Source organism: Cheilinus undulatus, linkage group 12 (assembly GCF_018320785.1).
Source record: "Cheilinus undulatus linkage group 12, ASM1832078v1, whole genome shotgun sequence".
Lineage (NCBI taxonomy): Eukaryota > Metazoa > Chordata > Actinopteri > Labriformes > Labridae > Cheilinus > Cheilinus undulatus.
Genome location: NC_054876.1, coordinates 31,424,989 through 31,444,331, shown reverse-complemented (window position 1 = coordinate 31,444,331; position 19,343 = coordinate 31,424,989). Strand labels below are relative to the sequence as shown.

The window sequence follows — 19,343 nt, the reverse complement described above, 5'->3', positions numbered from 1 at the left end:
GAAATGAACACCTACTGAGAGAGTGTCAGTATAATTGAAGGAGCGTGGTTCTGAGTGGTGCACATGTGGTGTGAGCATCTGGATCCTTTACGCATGGATAAACATGACTTATAATATAGACATCCAGAATCAGCAATAGTCTATAAGATTTTCCCTGTATTTAAATATTTGTAGAGACACTGTTGCAATTTTCCTCACCAGGCTGTAAATGTATTCTTTGTTCATGTCTGTGTACAATGTGAGCGCACCATGCGCAACAGCGGTACCGGGTGGAGTTGTCCCCCGTTGTTCTCCCATGTGCTCCGCCCGCTTGCTCCGATTGGATTGAGAATAACCCCCGAAAGGCGGTGTGTGTGAATGTTTTTTTTCCCTCCCTCACTGTAAGAAACGCCCACTCAGATGGCCGGTAAAGTCAGTTCAAACTGAAAAACACGCTGCCTGCACGCAGACTATTTAGGAGACGTTCATGTAGGAAGGGACGCTGCGTAACAGCCTACCTCTGACTGAGCCACAGTGATTTTGTATTTAGACATTTTTAAGACAGGTTGCGTCAGGTAAAACTTCCCATGATTGAGCGTGCTGTTTTTTTCTGTCTCATTTAAGTCTAAGCTGATACACTCAGTAAGACTTGTCTCGGGAACCTGCTGAGTGCGCTCCCTGGATGCTTTGGGTGAACAGGTGGCGCGAGCTCCGGTTTCCTTAATTTGCTATTAAGGGCGAGACGCAAGCAGAGCGGAGTTAACGCACTTTACCGGACCTTAAGCATTTAATACCTGGCTCTAAGCTGGGCAAGGGACGAATTGCCTAGGTCCCCCTCCCTTGTTTATAAGGAGGGACGTTTGACAAGGGAGCTGTGATGCCAGTTGCAGACAGCGACATGGTAGTGGACAACAGCCACGCGCTATACGAGGGGAAAACCCCGAATAACAACATCGGGAATGACAACATAACTTCAGCTTCACTGAGCAGCCCTGCCGCGGACATCCTCAAGAACTTTTACCACACAAAACGGGTCGGGAACTATCTGATCGGGCGGAAGCTTGGAGAAGGATCGTTCGCCAAAGTTCGAGAGGGTCTCCACGCCATGACAGGGGAGAAGGTAAGCTAAGACAACGGTTTATACAGTTACAGTTATAAATTTAGTTTTCACATGGATTATCTGAGCTCTCGCTGCTGTTTTTTTCGTTTGTTTACACCATGACGCAAAGTCACATTCCTTGTAGGCTGCTCTGGCTGGGCCATGGAAACGATTTAATGCCTCTTGTCTCCTGAAATGTAACTTTCTGTAGCTATGATGTAAGGTTAGCAACAAAAAATCACCATTTCTTTCCTGATTGTGCCACATTTATATAAAAACAATGGAGACATGCGCCAAGGTACAGCTTTGAATTTCATTCCAGTGCCAAGCCTAAGACGCCCCTACATTCTTGTCTCCAGGTGAAATAAGAAAACCCCAATCTCTTTAATGTAATTGTCATTTAATGATATTTTATGACATTACATATAATCAGCTTTCCCTTAGAAAGTGATCAGCCTCGTTTGCATTTAAAGGCTTTGTTAATGAGCTCATGCGCCACCACCAGCTGTTGAACCGTACTTTACGCGCAGCAGGGCTTGTTTTCTAGCCAAGGTCCACAGTGACAATATTTACCTACTGCATGTGTGGCTAAGACAGATAGAGAAAGACAGCTTCCTGTATTTTTCCAGCATGTGTTGTGGGACTATTTCTGAACCTGTGCTTTGTGTGCTGCTGCTGCTGGGAGGTGATCTCACTGCTCTGGGCGCGCAAGCCTGTGATAGGGGCAGAGGGGGAAATTGCCCGGCCTATGAGAGAGCTTAGCTGCTACTTGCATATGAAATCGTGTCGTTGATAAATGGGCTCCCAGCCTCATTAGGATTCTGCCAGCGCAGGGCTTTGAAAATGGGCTTCCATTGGCCACTGGTTGCCTTTGTCTCTCCAGGCTTTTTTCCAAGGAGCAACCAGGGTATTTGCTTTTATTGGAAACCAAGATCCCCCTTCTTCCTGCACGTTTTCCAGACATGTATCTCTCTTTATGTGCAGATTTACATGTGCCATTAAGATGAAAAATTAGCATATTAAAGCATATTTTACACCAGCTTACCTTGTGGAACCCCTTCTCATTCTTAAAAGAAAAGAAAGTGCTCATCTCCCCTTCCCTAACTGTCTTTGTTGAGGATGATGCAAACACAGGCAATCAGAATCCAAGCACATCACATGCTCTCTCGCTCTTTACACACTCTCTCTCTATATCTCATTGAGTGGCACTGTGCGGGAGGGGGCAGTGAGTTTATTCAAGCAAAAGGGTAGTCAGGGGTAAAGGAAATACAGGAGATCCTTTTTTAGCATCATTAGAAAGTCAGAGTGGATGCTGGGAGTGGTGGTAGAGGCAGGGGGCTTGAAAGTGAAGAGAGGTGAGGTGGTGTTGTCATGGTCATGATGGGGGGGTACCGGGGTCATATGCATGTGTTTTTGATGTCTGTAACCCACTTTCCCCTCCATTCACCCCCTCCACCTCCGCCCTTTTCTGTCTGAGGGGATGCCTGATAAACAACTGAATCCCCCCAGAAGCCCCCTGGCTGGGTGGGCACACCCCTCCCCCCCGATATACCCCCCACAACCCACCCCCCACTCTTCTCATATAGACTACTGTAAATACAGTGGCCCCATCCCCCCATACATACCCCATTTCTTATCCTCCTCGCCCGGCGTAAACAGGGGGCTGTCTATTACTGTACCAGGACACAAAACACTCAGCCAGGTTTAATTAGCAGCTGTAAAAAAGGTTTTTAGAGGTGAATCAATTATCGGAGATGAAAGGACGAAAGTAAAAAAGAAAGACAAACTGAAGGACAGAAGAAAGAACACATAAACCTGCGACCACTGTGGCCCTCACCATTTCATTAATGGATATGGTTATTAGCTTCACCGGTCATGCCTTTCCATGTCCGCAGACTCTCCTTGAGATGATTTGCTGTGAATGGTCGCCATGCTCTTGAACTCAGTCTAGACTGGGATACAAGGATACAAGGAGCCGTGGCAAAGGATGAAATAGAATTTATGGGGACGTTATTGAATGTAATTAGCTGTAAAGTGTTTGTCACAGAGGTAAAGGACGTGTTCTGAGGCTTTTATGAGCAGCTCATGCAGGGTTTATCTCCATTTTGACAAGGACAGAGGACGTGCAGACAGAAGATGCTGGAATGATTAATTTAAAGAAGAAAAAACTTCAGACATCAGATGAGCAATCTGTTCTCCACACTCTGTTGAATCTACAGCCTCTTATTCCCCCTCTAGCTTTGTTCCTGTGTTTGCCACCACTCCTTATGTGTGTTTAGCTGCTAGTAACTATGTGGCAAATGGGAGAATACTACGAGTCCATTTGGCCTTGGCGCCTTCTCAACTGAAAGGGCAACATTTGCTTTTCCCTTTACTTTACGATGGTTCATTAACCCCTTTCGACATACATTCACACACATCCCCCTTCGAGGCCCTATAGAGCCTAGGGTTGCCCCACACTGGGAGCAGCTGTGTGGGAGAGGTCAGTGTCGAGTTATACACCCTTGATGGAAACTGAGACACTCATCACCTGTTACCCTACAACTCTGTAAAGTTCTCTCTAAGACACAGCAGTGCATGGGAAATACTCAGAACTGAAGATGAATTTCAGCTGCAAATTCAGTGTCTTCTCTTAAAATAGCTTCTCTTGTCATTCTCTTTAGGTGGCAGTGAAGGTGATCGACAAGCGAAAGGCCAAGAAGGACTCATATGTGACCAAGAACCTACGGAGGGAAGGCCACATCCAGCAGATGATCCGCCATCCCAACATCACACAACTTCTGGACATCCTGGAGACGGAGAACAGCTACTACCTGGTGATGGAGCTGTGTCCCGGCGGGAACCTCATGAACCGAATCTATGACAAGAAACGCCTGGATGAGAGGGAGACTCAGAAATACATCCGGCAGTTGGTGCTGGCTGTTGAGCATCTGCACCGGGCTGGCGTTGTGCACAGGTAAAAACAACAACAAAGCAGATAAAGACATGCAGTCACACAGGAAAGTTCTCAACTTAGATTTTTGCACATTTTGTGGGTTGAAGCTTGCTGTAAATTCAGACACAATCCTTTTTCCAAAGCGTGGCTCAAGTCATTGCTGTAAACACTACTTTAAATCCATGAATAGCCATTTTAGACTGCTCACTGTCTTGATTTCAACAGTCTATTGAGCTGCAAAGATTATTTAAAGATTTCTGTGCCTTCTGCACATTTATGAGCAATTCCACAATAGCAATACATGCTGTGATGAAATATGTGCAATGAATTAAATGAAAATACATAAGCTGTAACCCTAAATCAAATATCACAAATCACTTCCTGGGAATACCCAGTTCTTTGTCACTGGGAGCCTGGGAACTAAATTTCCATCATGGTGAGATGGCCTGGTAGATAACTGTATAACAGGATCTCTGAAACCAAGCAGGGATCTGGAGGAACACAAAAGAGCCTGAAATCAGCCAGTGTGACCCACATTGGGAGGGGTAAACGTGTTGGAGCTTGCAGTGAGGGGGGGCCTGACCTCTTCTGTTTGTGCATTGTATAAAGATTGAGGCTTAGATAAGATAGCTGGAGTAAATACTGATACTGTACAAGCACTGAAATTTTACCTTTTCTCTCTTTGTTGCAGGGATCTGAAGATAGAAAACCTCCTGTTGGATGAGCAAGACAACATTAAGCTCATAGGTAAATTCTTTAATCACTTTAAAATTCAGCATTTCCCAAAGCAAAAACAAGAACAGTATTAAAGCAGTTAATAGCAGAAGAATCCCTTTGATTCAAGCTACTTTACAGTAGAAATAAAAAGATTTTCTCAGCTGGAGTTGGACATGCAAAGCATCCCACATGTGGTGAGGGGTTAAGAGCAGTTAAATACTGCATTAAAACCCTTACAAACTCTCACCATAGTGCTAATCTGCTTCTGTTTGTGTGTGTAAAGCTGTGACGACGCAACTCATTTAACAGGCAGGCTGCAATAAACCTAGAAACAACACTTACCCCAACACTCCTGTCATGTAGATTTTGGCCTCAGTAACTGTGCCGGCATCTTGGGATACTCAGATCCATTCAGCACCCAATGTGGAAGTCCTGCCTATGCCGCTCCAGAGCTCCTCTCGAGGAAGAAGTACGGGCCGAAGGTGGACGTCTGGTCCATGTGAGTGTATTCTCCTTCTTGCAGGGCGTAATACATCCACACATATGAATGTTTTTATTTCATGAGCCAGAGCTTAAGTTCATATTTTGATTTTTCAGTGGTGTGAACATGTACGCGATGTTGACTGGGACTCTCCCGTTCACCGTGGAGCCCTTCAGTCTCCGAGCCCTGCACCAGAAAATGGTAGACAAAGAGATGAACCCTCTACCTCCCTCCCTTTCCACAGGTAAATACTCATGCCCCAAGTCTACCTGATAAACAAGTCTACATACCAAACTGCCAGGGTAATTCTTCACAATAGCTATGATAACTTATATAACATTTCCAGTGAACACCCTGGCTCAGTGCCAAAAGATTTTATGATAGTTAGATTAACTCAAGAATCTTGAAAACAGAGTTTTGTTGTCATTGAAGGCAAATAGAAAATTTGCTGAGACTCCTAACTATGTGTTAGTCATATCAACATGGATCTAAGTAAAGCACACAGTTGTTCTAGGAATGACACCTGGAGGTAAAAGAACAGAGCACAGGTGTAAAAACATTTCTTCTTAACTGATGACGCTCATGCCACAAAATCCTCTTCTGAGCAAGTCACAACAGACGCTTAACCTAGTTATGTAAGTAACTTAATCGAGCTTATAACATAAATGTGTCATCTCATCCGTGTTACGCAACATGCAAAAGAAAGCAGACAAAGAAGATGAGGGCTAATTTTGTGGTCAGAGGAGTGGGCACTGAAAAAGAGGACTGCGACATTCCTGCAACTGCTTCAATTGTTCATCCCGAAAAACACTGAGTAGCGTGCAAGTTAGCCGAGTTGTCAAGCGGTAATTTATGTTGGGTGTCGCAATTGTTGTTAAAAACAGACACAATAAAATTATATAAAGAGAAATAATCTGCCACACACTGAGATAGACTTTACTTAAACCTTATTTTAAGTAAACAACGCGTTTCGCCTGTAGCTTCCTCAGGTTCGCCCAGCATAGCCAAACAGGCATACACAGGTGCGCTTAATACACATGGTCACATGACTAATAATCAACCAAACTGCTCAGCGTAACAACAAACATGACTTATATAATACAACAGAATTACAAGAATAAAGAAACAAACAAAATTAATGTGCTGTACAAATATTAAAGGTGAAAATCCATAACAAGAAATGCAGGACATAATTGGGCCAAGTTATAAAAATATCAGTTCATATTATCTCCCAAGATTAATGACCTCCTTGACCTGGCTTGCTGAAAGAAGCTTTTTAATAAACAATTAAAATTACAAGGCAGCAGCTGTCCCTCTCACTGAACAGGGTGGGGAAATTACTGAAGATTAGGGAAACATCTCTCCCTATGGGTTTGTATCATCTGTAGGGAAGAAAAGACAAATAATAAGTATCTACATCATAAAAAACAGCTCAAATCTTGAGCTTCATTGAGGCCATATGGTTCAATAAAATTCAGTTCATAGATCCAAAAAGCCTCCCTTCTTAAGAGTTGGTTAATCAAATTGCCACCTCTAGGTTTGGGTATTACTCTCAATACAAATGAATTTCAGGGTTGAGGCTGACCCGTGATTTTTCTCCTTGTAATGCCTTGCAATGGCATAATCCATGTTAACATTTCTGATGGCAGCCTTATGTTCTGCAGTTTTCAATTTGAGATTGCGTTTAGTTTGGCCTTCATACATCATACCACAAGGACATTTCAAAGTATAGATGACATGGGTGGAGAGACAGTTAATAAATTATTTTATGTCATATTTCTTTCCTGAGTGAGGATGGCAAAAAGCTTTATTATTGAGTGTGTTAGAACAGTGTACACGTCTGCCACATTTATAGTTACCGTACACCTGTTTGGAAAGCCAATTGTGTGTGCGGCAGATTTCTCTTTGCTTACTTTGGACCTGCTACCGACCGGCAAATGACAACCTGGGCTGTGCACGGGGATCTCTGTTTAAGACATAAAATTATATGTTTGAGTTCTAGAAAACTTTTCTCATCATGCAATTAGTGGATTTGAATGTCAACACCGACAGCGTATGAATATTTATTCTCCCTCCTCTGTTTCAGCTGCCATCTGTCTACTGAAGAAGCTTCTAGAGCCAGATCCAAACAAGCGTCCCAATATCCACCAGGTTATGGCCGACTCTTGGCTGCAGCTTGCCAACAAGAACACGGGAGCACCGTACCTCAACAGGTAGGCTCTAGAAATATTTGTTGGTATTGCACAGAAATCAGTTATCTTTAGCACCCCCTTTATAACACACAACTTCTCTTTCTTGTGTGAAGGATCCACATTGAGGAAATAAACCACACTGTGTTGCTGCATATGACGGAAAAGATGGGCTACAAGCACAGCGAGGTGCTGAGTGCCGTTCTCACCAACCGTGCCTGCCATACTCTGGCTGTCTACTTCCTCCTCAACAAGAAAATGAAGAGACTCTCCAAAGAGTACAGGGTGAGTTCATCCTGGCTTATCTTTACAGTAAAAGAATTGAAGTTTGCCTGGAGCTCTAAACAATTTTTAATAACACCTTCATTCATTTTGGATTCCTAGGAGGGTTTTAAGAGTGCAGGAGATATGAGATTATTATTGTGGTTACACATCAACAGCTTTGCAGAGGCTTGTTATAATGAGCTGTTTTCTTTGTTTTTGTGCATGTAGGAGATGCAGTTCCAGGAGAAGAAGAAAGGTGAAAAGCAGAAGAATGAATACTTCCAGACGCAGTGGAGGAAACATGTGGACAAGCTCACCATTCCCCCCAAACAGACGCCCGTCTACTTGGCAGTCAGCAAGGGGCCGAGCAAGGAGAAGAAGCACCGAACAGGTGAGGGGTCATATGATGAAGTGCCATTATGAAATACAGTGCATTTTTTTTGAAAATCACTCATTTCCTGTGTTTTATTTACCTTTATTTGTACAGGGTAGGTTGACTGAACATGCATGTTCTTGCACGGCACCAACGTGTTTTGCACAAATGTTACCCATCCATCCATCCATCCATCCACCCATCCATCCATCCCTTCCTCCCATCCATCCAATGTTTGTCTATCCACCCATCCTTCCTTTGGGGCAACATCTTGGACAAGCTGAGCAATTGTGGGGCAGTTTTTTTTCCATTCAACTACCCTGTTAAACATCTAAAGAAAAGTAGATATAAGTGTATGGTATTAAAAAATTTTTAAAGGCAGGTCTTCCAAACAATGCCAAGGATTAGCAAGTCTTAAATGTGTCAGATCACACCTCTTGTAAGAAGAGCTGACACGAGACAAAGACATAGGGGTATATCTAAGGTCTAAGCTCCTTCCCCTCTCCTCAGTTACCTTTTCAGATCCAGCATGTCAGGAAGGGTTGGTCTACATGGGCTTAACATTAGAACAGAATGTTCTCGTAGTTTAACACCTCCTTGTTACAAGGTCATTATGTCTGCCTGAGGTATGTTTACACTGATTTGACATAAAGAGTCTATAGATTTAGGCAGGCACTCAGCCAAGACAGTTCAGGGAGGCAGCAGTTCTTAATCCTTCATTCAATTGTACTTGGAACCAGTTCAGCAAAAAACAGAAGTTTTACAGATCTCAAAGTGAAGAATTACAGAAATGTTAATTTACCTCATTTTGCCTCCTCAGGTCTGTTAAGAGCTATTACTGGAGGCCATCGTAATTCACCTCTTGCACCACCTGGTACCGTTGCTTCCTCCTCGATGGAATACCTGGAGATTCATCCCCTCTTTCCCAACACCCCCCAGCAGCGAAGGCGCTTGGCCACTCTCCCACAAGTCAACACAAGCCCAGAGCACAACATTCCTGCTCCACCGGCACCATCACCGATTGGCATGCATTCCTTCGGCTCCCTATCCAAGGCCGAGCAAATTGAAGACACTCCTGCTTCCCCATGGTACAAGCTAACTAACGGTACTCTTTCCCCGCCCCGTCACGTCTCTGCCTTCCAGCCTGACTCCTCTTACCTAAAGAAGGCTACGATACCCAGTCCTCCTGTCCTCATTGTCAACCCTCAGCCCAAGAAAAGCATCTCCTCGGACTGGTGCGGTTCTTCTGACACAAGCGGTAGCCCCCCCAGCACTGTTGGTAGCCCCCCAGGGAGCTCAGCTTTCAGCCCTCCAAAGTCTGCCTTTAGTCCCCTAAACCCCACCTCAGCTTTTAGTCCTCCTTCAAACAACAGCAGCAGCAGTGATCCTGAAAGCCCAACACATCGTAGCAAGTTCCCATCAATGGGAATCGGACAGATCTTAAAGAAGAAGGTCCAACTGCAGCCGTTCAGCTTCCGGCCAGAACAGGTAGTTGAAGAGGTGGTGTCGCCGCCTCCTTACCCCATGCAGACTCTCCTCTGTGCTTCAGGTGCACTCAAGACCCTCTGCTGAGGGATACAGAACAAAAGAAAATGAAAGAAAGACTCAAGGATCTTTTCAACAATGTTGGAGAGGTCTTCCAGAGTGGCCTTTAGAACTGTGAACTGTCCCTTTATTGCAACTGAGCCACTTTTCACGATGGACTTGAGCATTTAGGAGGAAAAAGAAGTCAAACAAAAAGAGGTTGTAGAATAAAATATCTCGTGTTACCGCACTCATTGTGTAATAAGAGGTGATGACAATGAGACAAAGAGATTTGAAACAGATCCCAGAGCGATTACTTACCCTCACTGTGTCCTAGATACAGAGTGGACATGGGACATCATGTAACATGGGCCTTGCCAACAATGTGTAAAAACTCACACGCACACACAAAACACTGTATAATAGAAACTCTTATGTAATATTGCTGTAACTGGTTACTAATTGAGCCGCAGACTGATTCACACCAGCTAACAGACCCAAACCCTGACCCTGACTACATGTTTAAATGTTTTTGTCTCTGTAGAAAACTTGTAAGAAACTCACTGACTTCCAGCCAGCCGGCACTGTATCCTCAATGCTGACTGGACGAAGAAGCGCACTGCACTATTCTGAAAAACCAAAACCTATAGTAAATCAGTGTTTACCATCTTTTACCTCACTGCATTATTCATACTTTCATGTAGAACAGCAATCCATTGCGATATGCTTGTGTGGATTTTGCCACAGTGTAGCAAAGTGTGAGTGTTAGAAATCAACACACTGACTTAGACGTAGGTACCAAGAATTGAGTCATACTCTCACTTTTATAGAGTTCTCATAAAACACCACTCAATACTGGAGGAAATTCACAGCTATAACTTTTATACACAAGTGTTACATCACTTATGACCCACGGGGAAAATGTAAAAGTCTTTCTTAGGGAGGATATGCCTGTTTATTGTCAGTTTTGAAAAAAAAAGAAAAAAATGAAGATTAAAAATAAAGCATCGAAAGCCTTATGAAACTGATCAACCTCGCCAATCGCTGAGGGCAAGAAGGTGCAAGAAGTGCTACCAGGATCATGCAACACCTATGAATATAATTCACTTCCTTTTGTCTTAATGCTGTAGTTTGTGCAATAGTCTTAAATGTTAACTGCAATGACGAGTTTTTGCCAAGAGCTCTCAGAGAGTGATGTGAAAATTGTGCTTGTAAATAACAATACGACTCCTGTGTTACTGTCATGTATGCCGTCCTGTACAAAGGCATTCTCAAATGTTTGTCCTACGGATATTTTACATGTTTAATGGCATCATTAAACTATCTGACTACAGGCACCAACAGGTACAGGCTTCTCACTGTTAAGAAACCATTCAATCTTTTCCTGTCCAAATGAAAAAGTTGCATGCAATGTTTCACGAGTCTAAATTGTACTGTGAATATTTGAAATTTTACGTCTTTGTACCTTTTTCTGGTTGATACTGAGATTGATACAGACTCGGGGGGGTCTTTTGTAAGATTTTGTAATGGACGGTTTTGTTTGAGTGTCAAGAGATTTCTATGCTGTACAAAGTATTTTAAATATTTATACTGAATCCATTATGTGTCTGTCTGCTCTTTCAAATGCACGTCTGGTTTATCTTCATATCATATGCTTTTAAACACATGCCAGTATATTTTAACCTTTTATTAGCTAACAAATTACAGAATTAAAACACTTAAGTATTATCATTCAAGTAAACCCACAGTAATCCACAGACTTTCACATTCTAGTTAATTTATGTTAAATTTAAACAGAGCCACAGGCGTAAAATTCATTCCTGGAGCCCTCTGCTCAAGGAGGACGTTATGAAGATCTCTGCTAAGGGAGAGTGTTTGTTTCTTTACAGCCTTAATGTGCCACTTGTCTCACATACCAATAAAATTTCCCACGAGGCACCTGTGGTGGGTAAAAAAAGAAAAAACACACCCTTGCAACAGCTGAAGAATCCTTAGGCCTCACGTATACCATGACCCCCCTCTCTACACCCACACTCCTACTGTAGACACTAATCCACTCAGCTGTGGCCCCTCTGTCCCCATCATAAACCTCTTTGGGTGACACTGGCCTGACGAGACAAAGAAGGGGGATCACCAGAGCTCTGAGACAAACACGCAGGACAACACAAACAGGGGCGTCCGATTAAATCGCCGTGGCTAAGCTGATAAAAGCCGAGGGGCAAGAGTGGCTCTGAAATGCATTAGAGCCCGAGCCTTTTGTTTATCAAAGATAGGCGGACAGTTAGTCCGACTCCCCGGGCGGTCCAAGGAGAAAAACGTGAATACTTTGGCTTAAGTATGATGCTGAGAGAAAGGATAGCATGCGCCACAGGACATGTACAGGTATCACCTGAACCACAGCTGTCATGGCACCAGAAATTTAAACTTTAATATGAGACTACTGATATTTGGTACCAGTTTTAATATTAAAACAATTAAAATAACAGAAGTTCTGGGCAAATTTCTTATTTTTGATCATCAAGATTTGCAGGCAAATTTAATGGTTGCATCCGTCTAAGGCTGGCCACACACTTCAAATTTAAAATTATTTTACAACATGGGAGACCACAGACATAAGAGATATTTTCTAACTTTTTTTTAAAAGTTTATTATCCTCTGAAACACACCTTGGACGACTTGGCCAGGCAGTGAAACCACTCATCTGCCATCTGTAGTCATTACTTCACAGTTCAGATCTCCACACAAGATCTCAGAGAAACTGGCGATCAAACGTGACTTCAGAAAAAAAAGAACATGGAGGACACTGAAATCTTTGGCTTACTACAGCAAGAATCAAAAGACAAGGAAAAGACTATGATTGAAATCCTGGCCAGGAGGACGGTATGGGGCAATAATGTTTGTGACATGTAACACTGCATAACATCTAGTTGCTAATGCTACCTACCCAGTCTGCTCACTCTCATTCGTTGTTGTGGGTATTCAGTTGGAGGCAGTGCAACATATCTGAGATTTACAATTCCTGGTTGGAGAGAATCCAACACAATAGGGAGCAGAATAATGATACAACGATACAGTTGAGGATTACTTGGACAATAATAATTTGGGACTATCCTCAACTCAGTCAATTCTGACCTAAAGTTGGTTTTAAAATTTTGTAGTGGGTGGACCGCCTAAATTGCACATACATATTGTTGCCAGCGTATTTGCTCAATTTAGTTTTAAAAAGTTTGCTTTCAGATTTAGATGGATTCAGTCCTGTCTTCCACATATTTAACAGTAAAGAGGTGTCGTTTTGTCAAAGCTTCCATTCCTTCTTTATATATCAAACTATATATATTTTACTACTATATACAAAGTAGACTGTTTAGTTACAAAACTCAAGTTACTGAAAAGCAGAGGTGGAAAAAACAAGAGTGTTGTAATCAAGTAAAGTAGTATACTTTGATTTAAATTTACTGAGGTAGAATTTAAAAAAACTGCTCTTTTAATCTACTCAAGTAAAAGAGAAAAGTAATGCATTTAAAGTACTGAGTAGTTAATTTTGACACCCGGAAGGGTTGTAAAGTAAAATATATATGTGCAAAAACAACAAGAGTATATAAAGCTTCAATCTAGGTTGTTTGAAAGGGGTCTGGCTGCAGACTGTACAATTCTGATGGCCATTCTCACAGACTGTTCATCTAAGACACCTATTTCACAGTTTTAGATTTTTTTTTTTCAATTCTACTTTATTCAGAAAGAAAGTCTAGCAGTTAGGATTCATGAAATAACCAAATTACAAACCTTACAGACTAAGCAGCATTTCATAAACAAAACAGAGAAAAAGATCAGAGGTCTAATGTGGGATTGAAATTATGGTTAGACCTGTTTTAGAAGTAGTTACATGAGTGGTTTCTGGCTTTAGCTCCATTAGCTTTAGCTAAAGCTAGCATACAAAAGCCAGTGTAGTTAAGCTACCTTTAGCAATACAAGCTTTAGGGAACATAGCTTAGCTGACGTAGCTACTAGGGATGCACGATCCACTTTTTTTCAGTTGCAATCCGATTCCGATAAATATGTGCAGATACTGATACTGATTCCGATACATATTATAATATATATATATTTTAACAATTATTATTGTTGTTGGTATAATGTGTGAGGTTACATGTGGCTGTAGTAAACCACCCAGCTCATCTTATTAAAAAGCAAAAAAAATAAAATAAAAAATAAAAAAATAAAAGAAAAATTAAAAAATGATTTGAATTTAAATGTATTCCAATCAAATTTATTTGACCTACTACTAAAAAATAAATATCAACATTATCCACAAAACAACAACTGAGTATAAGTTATAAACAACAAAGCTTACCCTAAATAGCATAACTCAAGTAGGTTAAACTACTACTTTAACAGTCGGTTAAACTAATTACCTATCATTTTTTATGAACACAGTCTTGAAATCCCTGTCTGTAACGCTCTTTTAAATTGTCAAAGCCAAATTACTGGTCAGATTCAAGCTGATCACAAAAAGCTGGAACTTCCTTGTTTGACACTTAAACTTTTTTTTAAAACAAAGTAATGGATATGTTTTAAAATGTAATGACACACAATACCTCTCCCTAAATACACTTAATTCAAAGTAAAATTACTAATATTAAAAACGATTCAAAGAGTAAAAGTACCCAAAAACACTACTCAATTACAGTAATGTAAAGAAGTGGAATTAGTTACTTTCCAGCCCTGCTCAAAAGCCACAATTTTCACATTAGTTTTATTGTAAAATCAAATGATATCAAATCATAAAAAATTAACAAATATAAATTGGGCACAGTCTAAATTAAAGAAGTATGTTGACAACATACTTGTACAGTTAGGACAGTGCTCACACTCTCTTTTTCTAATGGCAGTTTGTGTAAAATATGAATGAAGATCTATTTTCTTTGTGTTTTTCAACTGCAAAAACAAAAAACCCTAACCTGTACTGTTCACTGCTACACTGGTAATCCCTGTAAAAGTATGCACTCAAGGTATTAACACCTGACAGTGAGGGAGTTCTCTGGAAGTCACTTCTTGTGAAGACTTTGTTATGACAAGATGTCAGTGATGTGGAACATAGTACTGACGCATAACAGACTTTGTAACTATTTTCCTTGGAACAGGAAATGAATCTTTCATACAGTACTTTTCAAATTTTCCAATGTCTGCAACATGGAAATTCTCGCCCTCAGATGCAGTTTGTTATTAATCATAAATTCAGAGTAAGTCTTGCATGATACAGGTTTGATTGATTACCATGATGATTAAGCGTTTGAGCAGAGGCGACACCTTTTCAGGAATATGAATTCAATATAGGCAACAGTGCTTAACACATTTTTTAGACCATCACCCAAAGTAAGGTTTATGCCACAGCTGCCCTAAATTAACAGCACTGGTAATAACCAAAACCATTTTTTATGTTTCTGCAATGGTTAACACACCAACATGTAGAAGCTTTTTAACCCAAATGAAATTTTTAATGCTAAAATATTATTATTGTTATCCATTAATTTTCAAATTTACTGATTTACAAAAAAAAGAAAAAATAGTAAAGCGCATTATTATTTCTTGATTAATATGTCAAATTATAGTTATTTACTTGCATTCCTGAAGAGAAAAATGAGTTTTAGTGGTTGAATGTTATGCTTGATTAATTTCTGACTTCTCAGAGAAGCCCAGTGAGCCGGCTCAAATTTGGGTATAAAAAGGTGAATTCAGTTTGAAATTCCTCATTCCTGTTCAAAATGGTAAAACGTGGAGAGCTCATTGAAAATGAAAGAGTCCGCATTAAAGCCCTTCATGATGTTGGATGGTCTCTGAGACAAATATGACAGGTGGTCTAATAAATTTGTCAAGCACTGTAAATAAAAATTTTTGATAAGGCAACTTGGTCCCTTGCAAAATTATTATGACAGAAGTTTTCACTTTATTTACACAGTTTCAAGAGTAAAGCACAAATACTTACTAATTATAAATGTTGATGACAGAAGTTAGCGTTATCTGAGGACTGCTCTATAGAAGGATCTAAATGTGGAAGAAAACAGATGAAATTGGTGATCTGGAGGAAGATTAAGAAAAAAAATCCATACTGACAAGATAAAAACCAAAACATCGTTTTCCTAGACATACAGATTAATTCATGTTAATCTGTGCCTAAACAGGACAAGTCAGAGAGATGTGCCTGTGATAAACAAACATCCGCCCCTCATTCCCAGCAGGGGTTAATATTTTGTCACCACAATTATATTAAAGGGAATTTAAATATTAAGAATTACTTTGTCTGAAATAATCAAAAGCTGATATAATGTTAGATTTCTTCAGGAATTATTAAATGGAGGATAATGGAAAATTTCCTGTGCTTTAAGAAAATAATCTGATAGATATATTGACTTTGTTAAGTATCTTTAAATCACACAGACTGGCACAAATTCAGATAAACTAAGTTTAAAGGGGGGTTTATCAGAGAGAAATAAGGCTTTTTCCTCTGAGATTTGGGACAGAATTTCTTTGTTGTTCCCAACACCATATAATTTAAGTGAGGGTATCCCAAGCTGCCTCCCAACAACTCTTGGTTACCTTTTTTCCCCACACAAAGATCATGTTTATTTTTGAAATCTATGATCATTTAAGGTCAAATCGACCACTTATTGTAGAGCAGGGAGTTATTCCTGTCAATCTGTTCAGGCTTAGATCCTGATGACACTAATCCTGTTTTCAGCCCACATCTCATCACATACGCACACACACTCACACCAGGGTGTCACTGGCAACAGGGCGAGTCTTTGTGTCTGAGAAAAACAGACGATTAACCTGCTGCTGCTGCCGCTGCTACTGTAACGGACTTCAGGGATGTGTGGACAAACTCACACAGACATGTGGATCTTAGTTCACAACCTGACAGTCCAGTGGTGCTTCGCTCAGCATCTCACTCAGACGAAAAAGGACAGAGTGAGAGACGATTAGACAACCTGGCAGACACAGAAACACACAAAATGATGTAAGGGGAGGGGGGTTAAACAAGCAGATGTTTCTAATGAAGCAGGAGGCTTTGAGCGCTCTAGTGGGATTTGGGTTAGACGTGTCTGCGACTGGCCGGTGGTCCAGTTTGACCACAGAAACAGATGAAGGTGATTAATGAAACGAGGACGCTGTGGCTTAGGAGAGGTTTTACGCTTTTGCCCTAGAGGTGTCGTTTGTAAAACAAAGAACAGGCTAAGTTTCCCAAAAGCTATTGACACTAAGATCATCTTACAGCTCATTCCAGAGATTAATTTAGGAAGTGTGACCTCTCAGATGAAGGGTTCATGGACTGATCTGAAGTCTAGCCTGTGTGACACAATGACACAGAAGACACCAGACTGTCTTAGTGGGTTAAGGTGGAAGAAGAAGATTGTAGATAAGCATAGTAGACCCAAGCACATATGGAAGGACATAGGGAAGAAATGTTACAGAAATTTTCCATTTATTTGACTGAAGAGTCTGCAAACTCTTGTTTTTTTTTTATATTTAACCACACAACAATCCATTTTTTACAATATAAACCATTCAGAAGATATTGCTCATGTATAACCTAGGGTCCCGTGGTAATTCGAAAAAAACAAAAACAAAAACGTGCAGGACGTCTGTGTTTTTGATCCCATTCGAAAATTGACAATGTCTTTAATTTTCAGAGTAAAAATTCCAGGGCAAATTACCAACTATATTTCAGTGCACACAAAGGTCTGCAGGTAATACTAATCCCATGCAAATAGGGTTTAAGTAAAAGATTTATAAGCACAGTTTCACATTGAAGAAACATTCATAGCTGAGTGAAATTATGCTCTTATGCCCTATTCACACAGGATTAGTTTTACCTGGGGACACTGATAATTTGTAATAACTGTGCAGGACGTCTGTGTTTTTAATCCCGTGCATATTGACCATGTCTGTAATTTGCAAAGAAAAAACTTCCAGGGCAAATTACGTTTTATATTTCAGCACACACAAGTTCGCAGGTAATACTAATCCCATGCGAATTGGGATCTCTACAATTTAGGGTGGCTTTTTTTTTTATTGAAAAATGATAGAGGCAGTGTAAGAGCTTGGTAAAGTTTTGACAAATAAAGGTTATAAATACTGCTTCTCTTTCAGTTCATTTCATCTTGTGTGTAAAAACGGATTTATTTTACTGAACTTATTCATTAAAACTCTGCTGCCCAAATGTGTGTGTGGGTACCGCTGCTATCTTCATGCACAGCGTTTCTGCTCTGCCTCCTACAGTTTTTCTATACAAGTGCCTGATCTTGTATCAGTATTATTTAGCCATACATTTATACATAAAAACTGTTAAAAGTAACAAGAGACAACTCTCTCTCTCATACATTGAGCCAGGGGTGTCCAAACTTTTCCATTAAAAAATATAAGCATGGTGGGGCCACTTTCATATGCCTCACCTTGAGGATAGTAAAGTTGGTAAAACCAATCTTATAATGGTTAAGACAAGACATGAGTGATTGAGTATGCTTAAATGGATACTTAATGGCTAAGAAGGCAAATATCCAACCATTTCAAGGATTTTAGGGAGGCCAGTCAGATTTCAGGGGGCCATGGTCAGCCTTGGCTCCTACTGGCTCTGCCTCTAAAACAATTAGCCTTCCTAATCCATCGGGGCATTTTAAATCAAAATATCATGGATATTTCACTTGCCAAAATGGTTTCCATTTACAATGTAGTCTTCATTTAGTTACAGAAAACTCAAACTAAAATCTTGTCAAAATGTTTGTTTACAGAATTAGCATGGAAGTACTGCCTTGGGCTGAAGCCAAAACGTACAAAGCAGTCAAGCGCAAGCTTCTTGTTCAAAAGTGGACCATATTTCATTTAACGTTTTGAATTTGCTGCGAGCCAATCAAAAATGGGCCGTGGGCCGGCCATAGTTTGGACACCCCTACATTAAGGGAGTGGATGCTTGACTTTTTTTTCCTCTTGTCTGATCAGCTGCAGATACACACAGGTGACTTGCGTGACCTCCGTGGGTTATGGGAGAACTTGGGGAGATCGTTCACTAGTTTATTTTGATAACAAATAGTGTGCTAAAGATCTAAAAGATGTTTAACATTTTATACATAGAGCAGGGCTGTTAAAAGATAAACATTTTAAATTGGGATTAATCCAAGCAGAAACCTCCGACCCTGAAAAATGATGCCAATGCGGAAGTGCAAAAAATTGCAATACAGCAAGTGTCCACTTGAGGCTGGCTGCAGGAACACCGGAAGTCCCATCTGAACACCTGTTAAAAAGCTGTTTTTTACACTAGAAAAACTGGTTTACAGCCTGGTCCAAAAAACCAAATGTGTTTCATTAGCTTATGTGCTCTCACTGTACGGGGTTTGATTTTTTTGTACCACAATCGCTTTGATTATACTGAGGAAAAACCCCACTGCTGACTGATTGTCGTGTCTCATTTGACTGACAGATAGCTCGACAAGCAGAAGCTAGCTCGCTAGCTGACAGGAATTTAAGCTTAGTGGGCGGACCATTTGGTTGATCCAAAGTTCGGTTGAGACAACGATTTCAATATGGAAGCCACCTTGGATTGGCTTCAAAAGCAGTCTGTCTCCCTATTGTAAGCAGACGGCTGACCTAACACAGAGTTTGTCCAATTCTTTCTACAGTCTATGGATAAATCTCAGGAGTTCTGTAGGTAATTGCAATTAATCACAACCATTTTAGCATGAACTTGACCACATAAAAATGACCTTTTTATGTACTGAAAAGGAAATATG

General features: G+C 40.7%; 1 protein-coding gene across 1 annotated transcript; it reads left to right on the top strand.

Moving 5' to 3' along the window:
- The first annotated feature begins 491 nt into the window (after nt 1-491).
- Nucleotides 492-11,087, top strand: hunk (hormonally up-regulated Neu-associated kinase). Its single transcript, XM_041801735.1, has 9 exons — nt 492-1,099; nt 3,742-4,034; nt 4,705-4,760; nt 5,094-5,229; nt 5,328-5,455; nt 7,298-7,424; nt 7,517-7,685; nt 7,893-8,055; nt 8,858-11,087. Exons 1-9 carry the CDS (start codon nt 857-859, stop codon nt 9,607-9,609), a joined length of 2,067 nt encoding a protein of 688 aa, XP_041657669.1. The 5' UTR covers nt 492-856; the 3' UTR covers nt 9,610-11,087.
- Nucleotides 11,088-19,343: the final 8,256 nt, after the last annotated feature.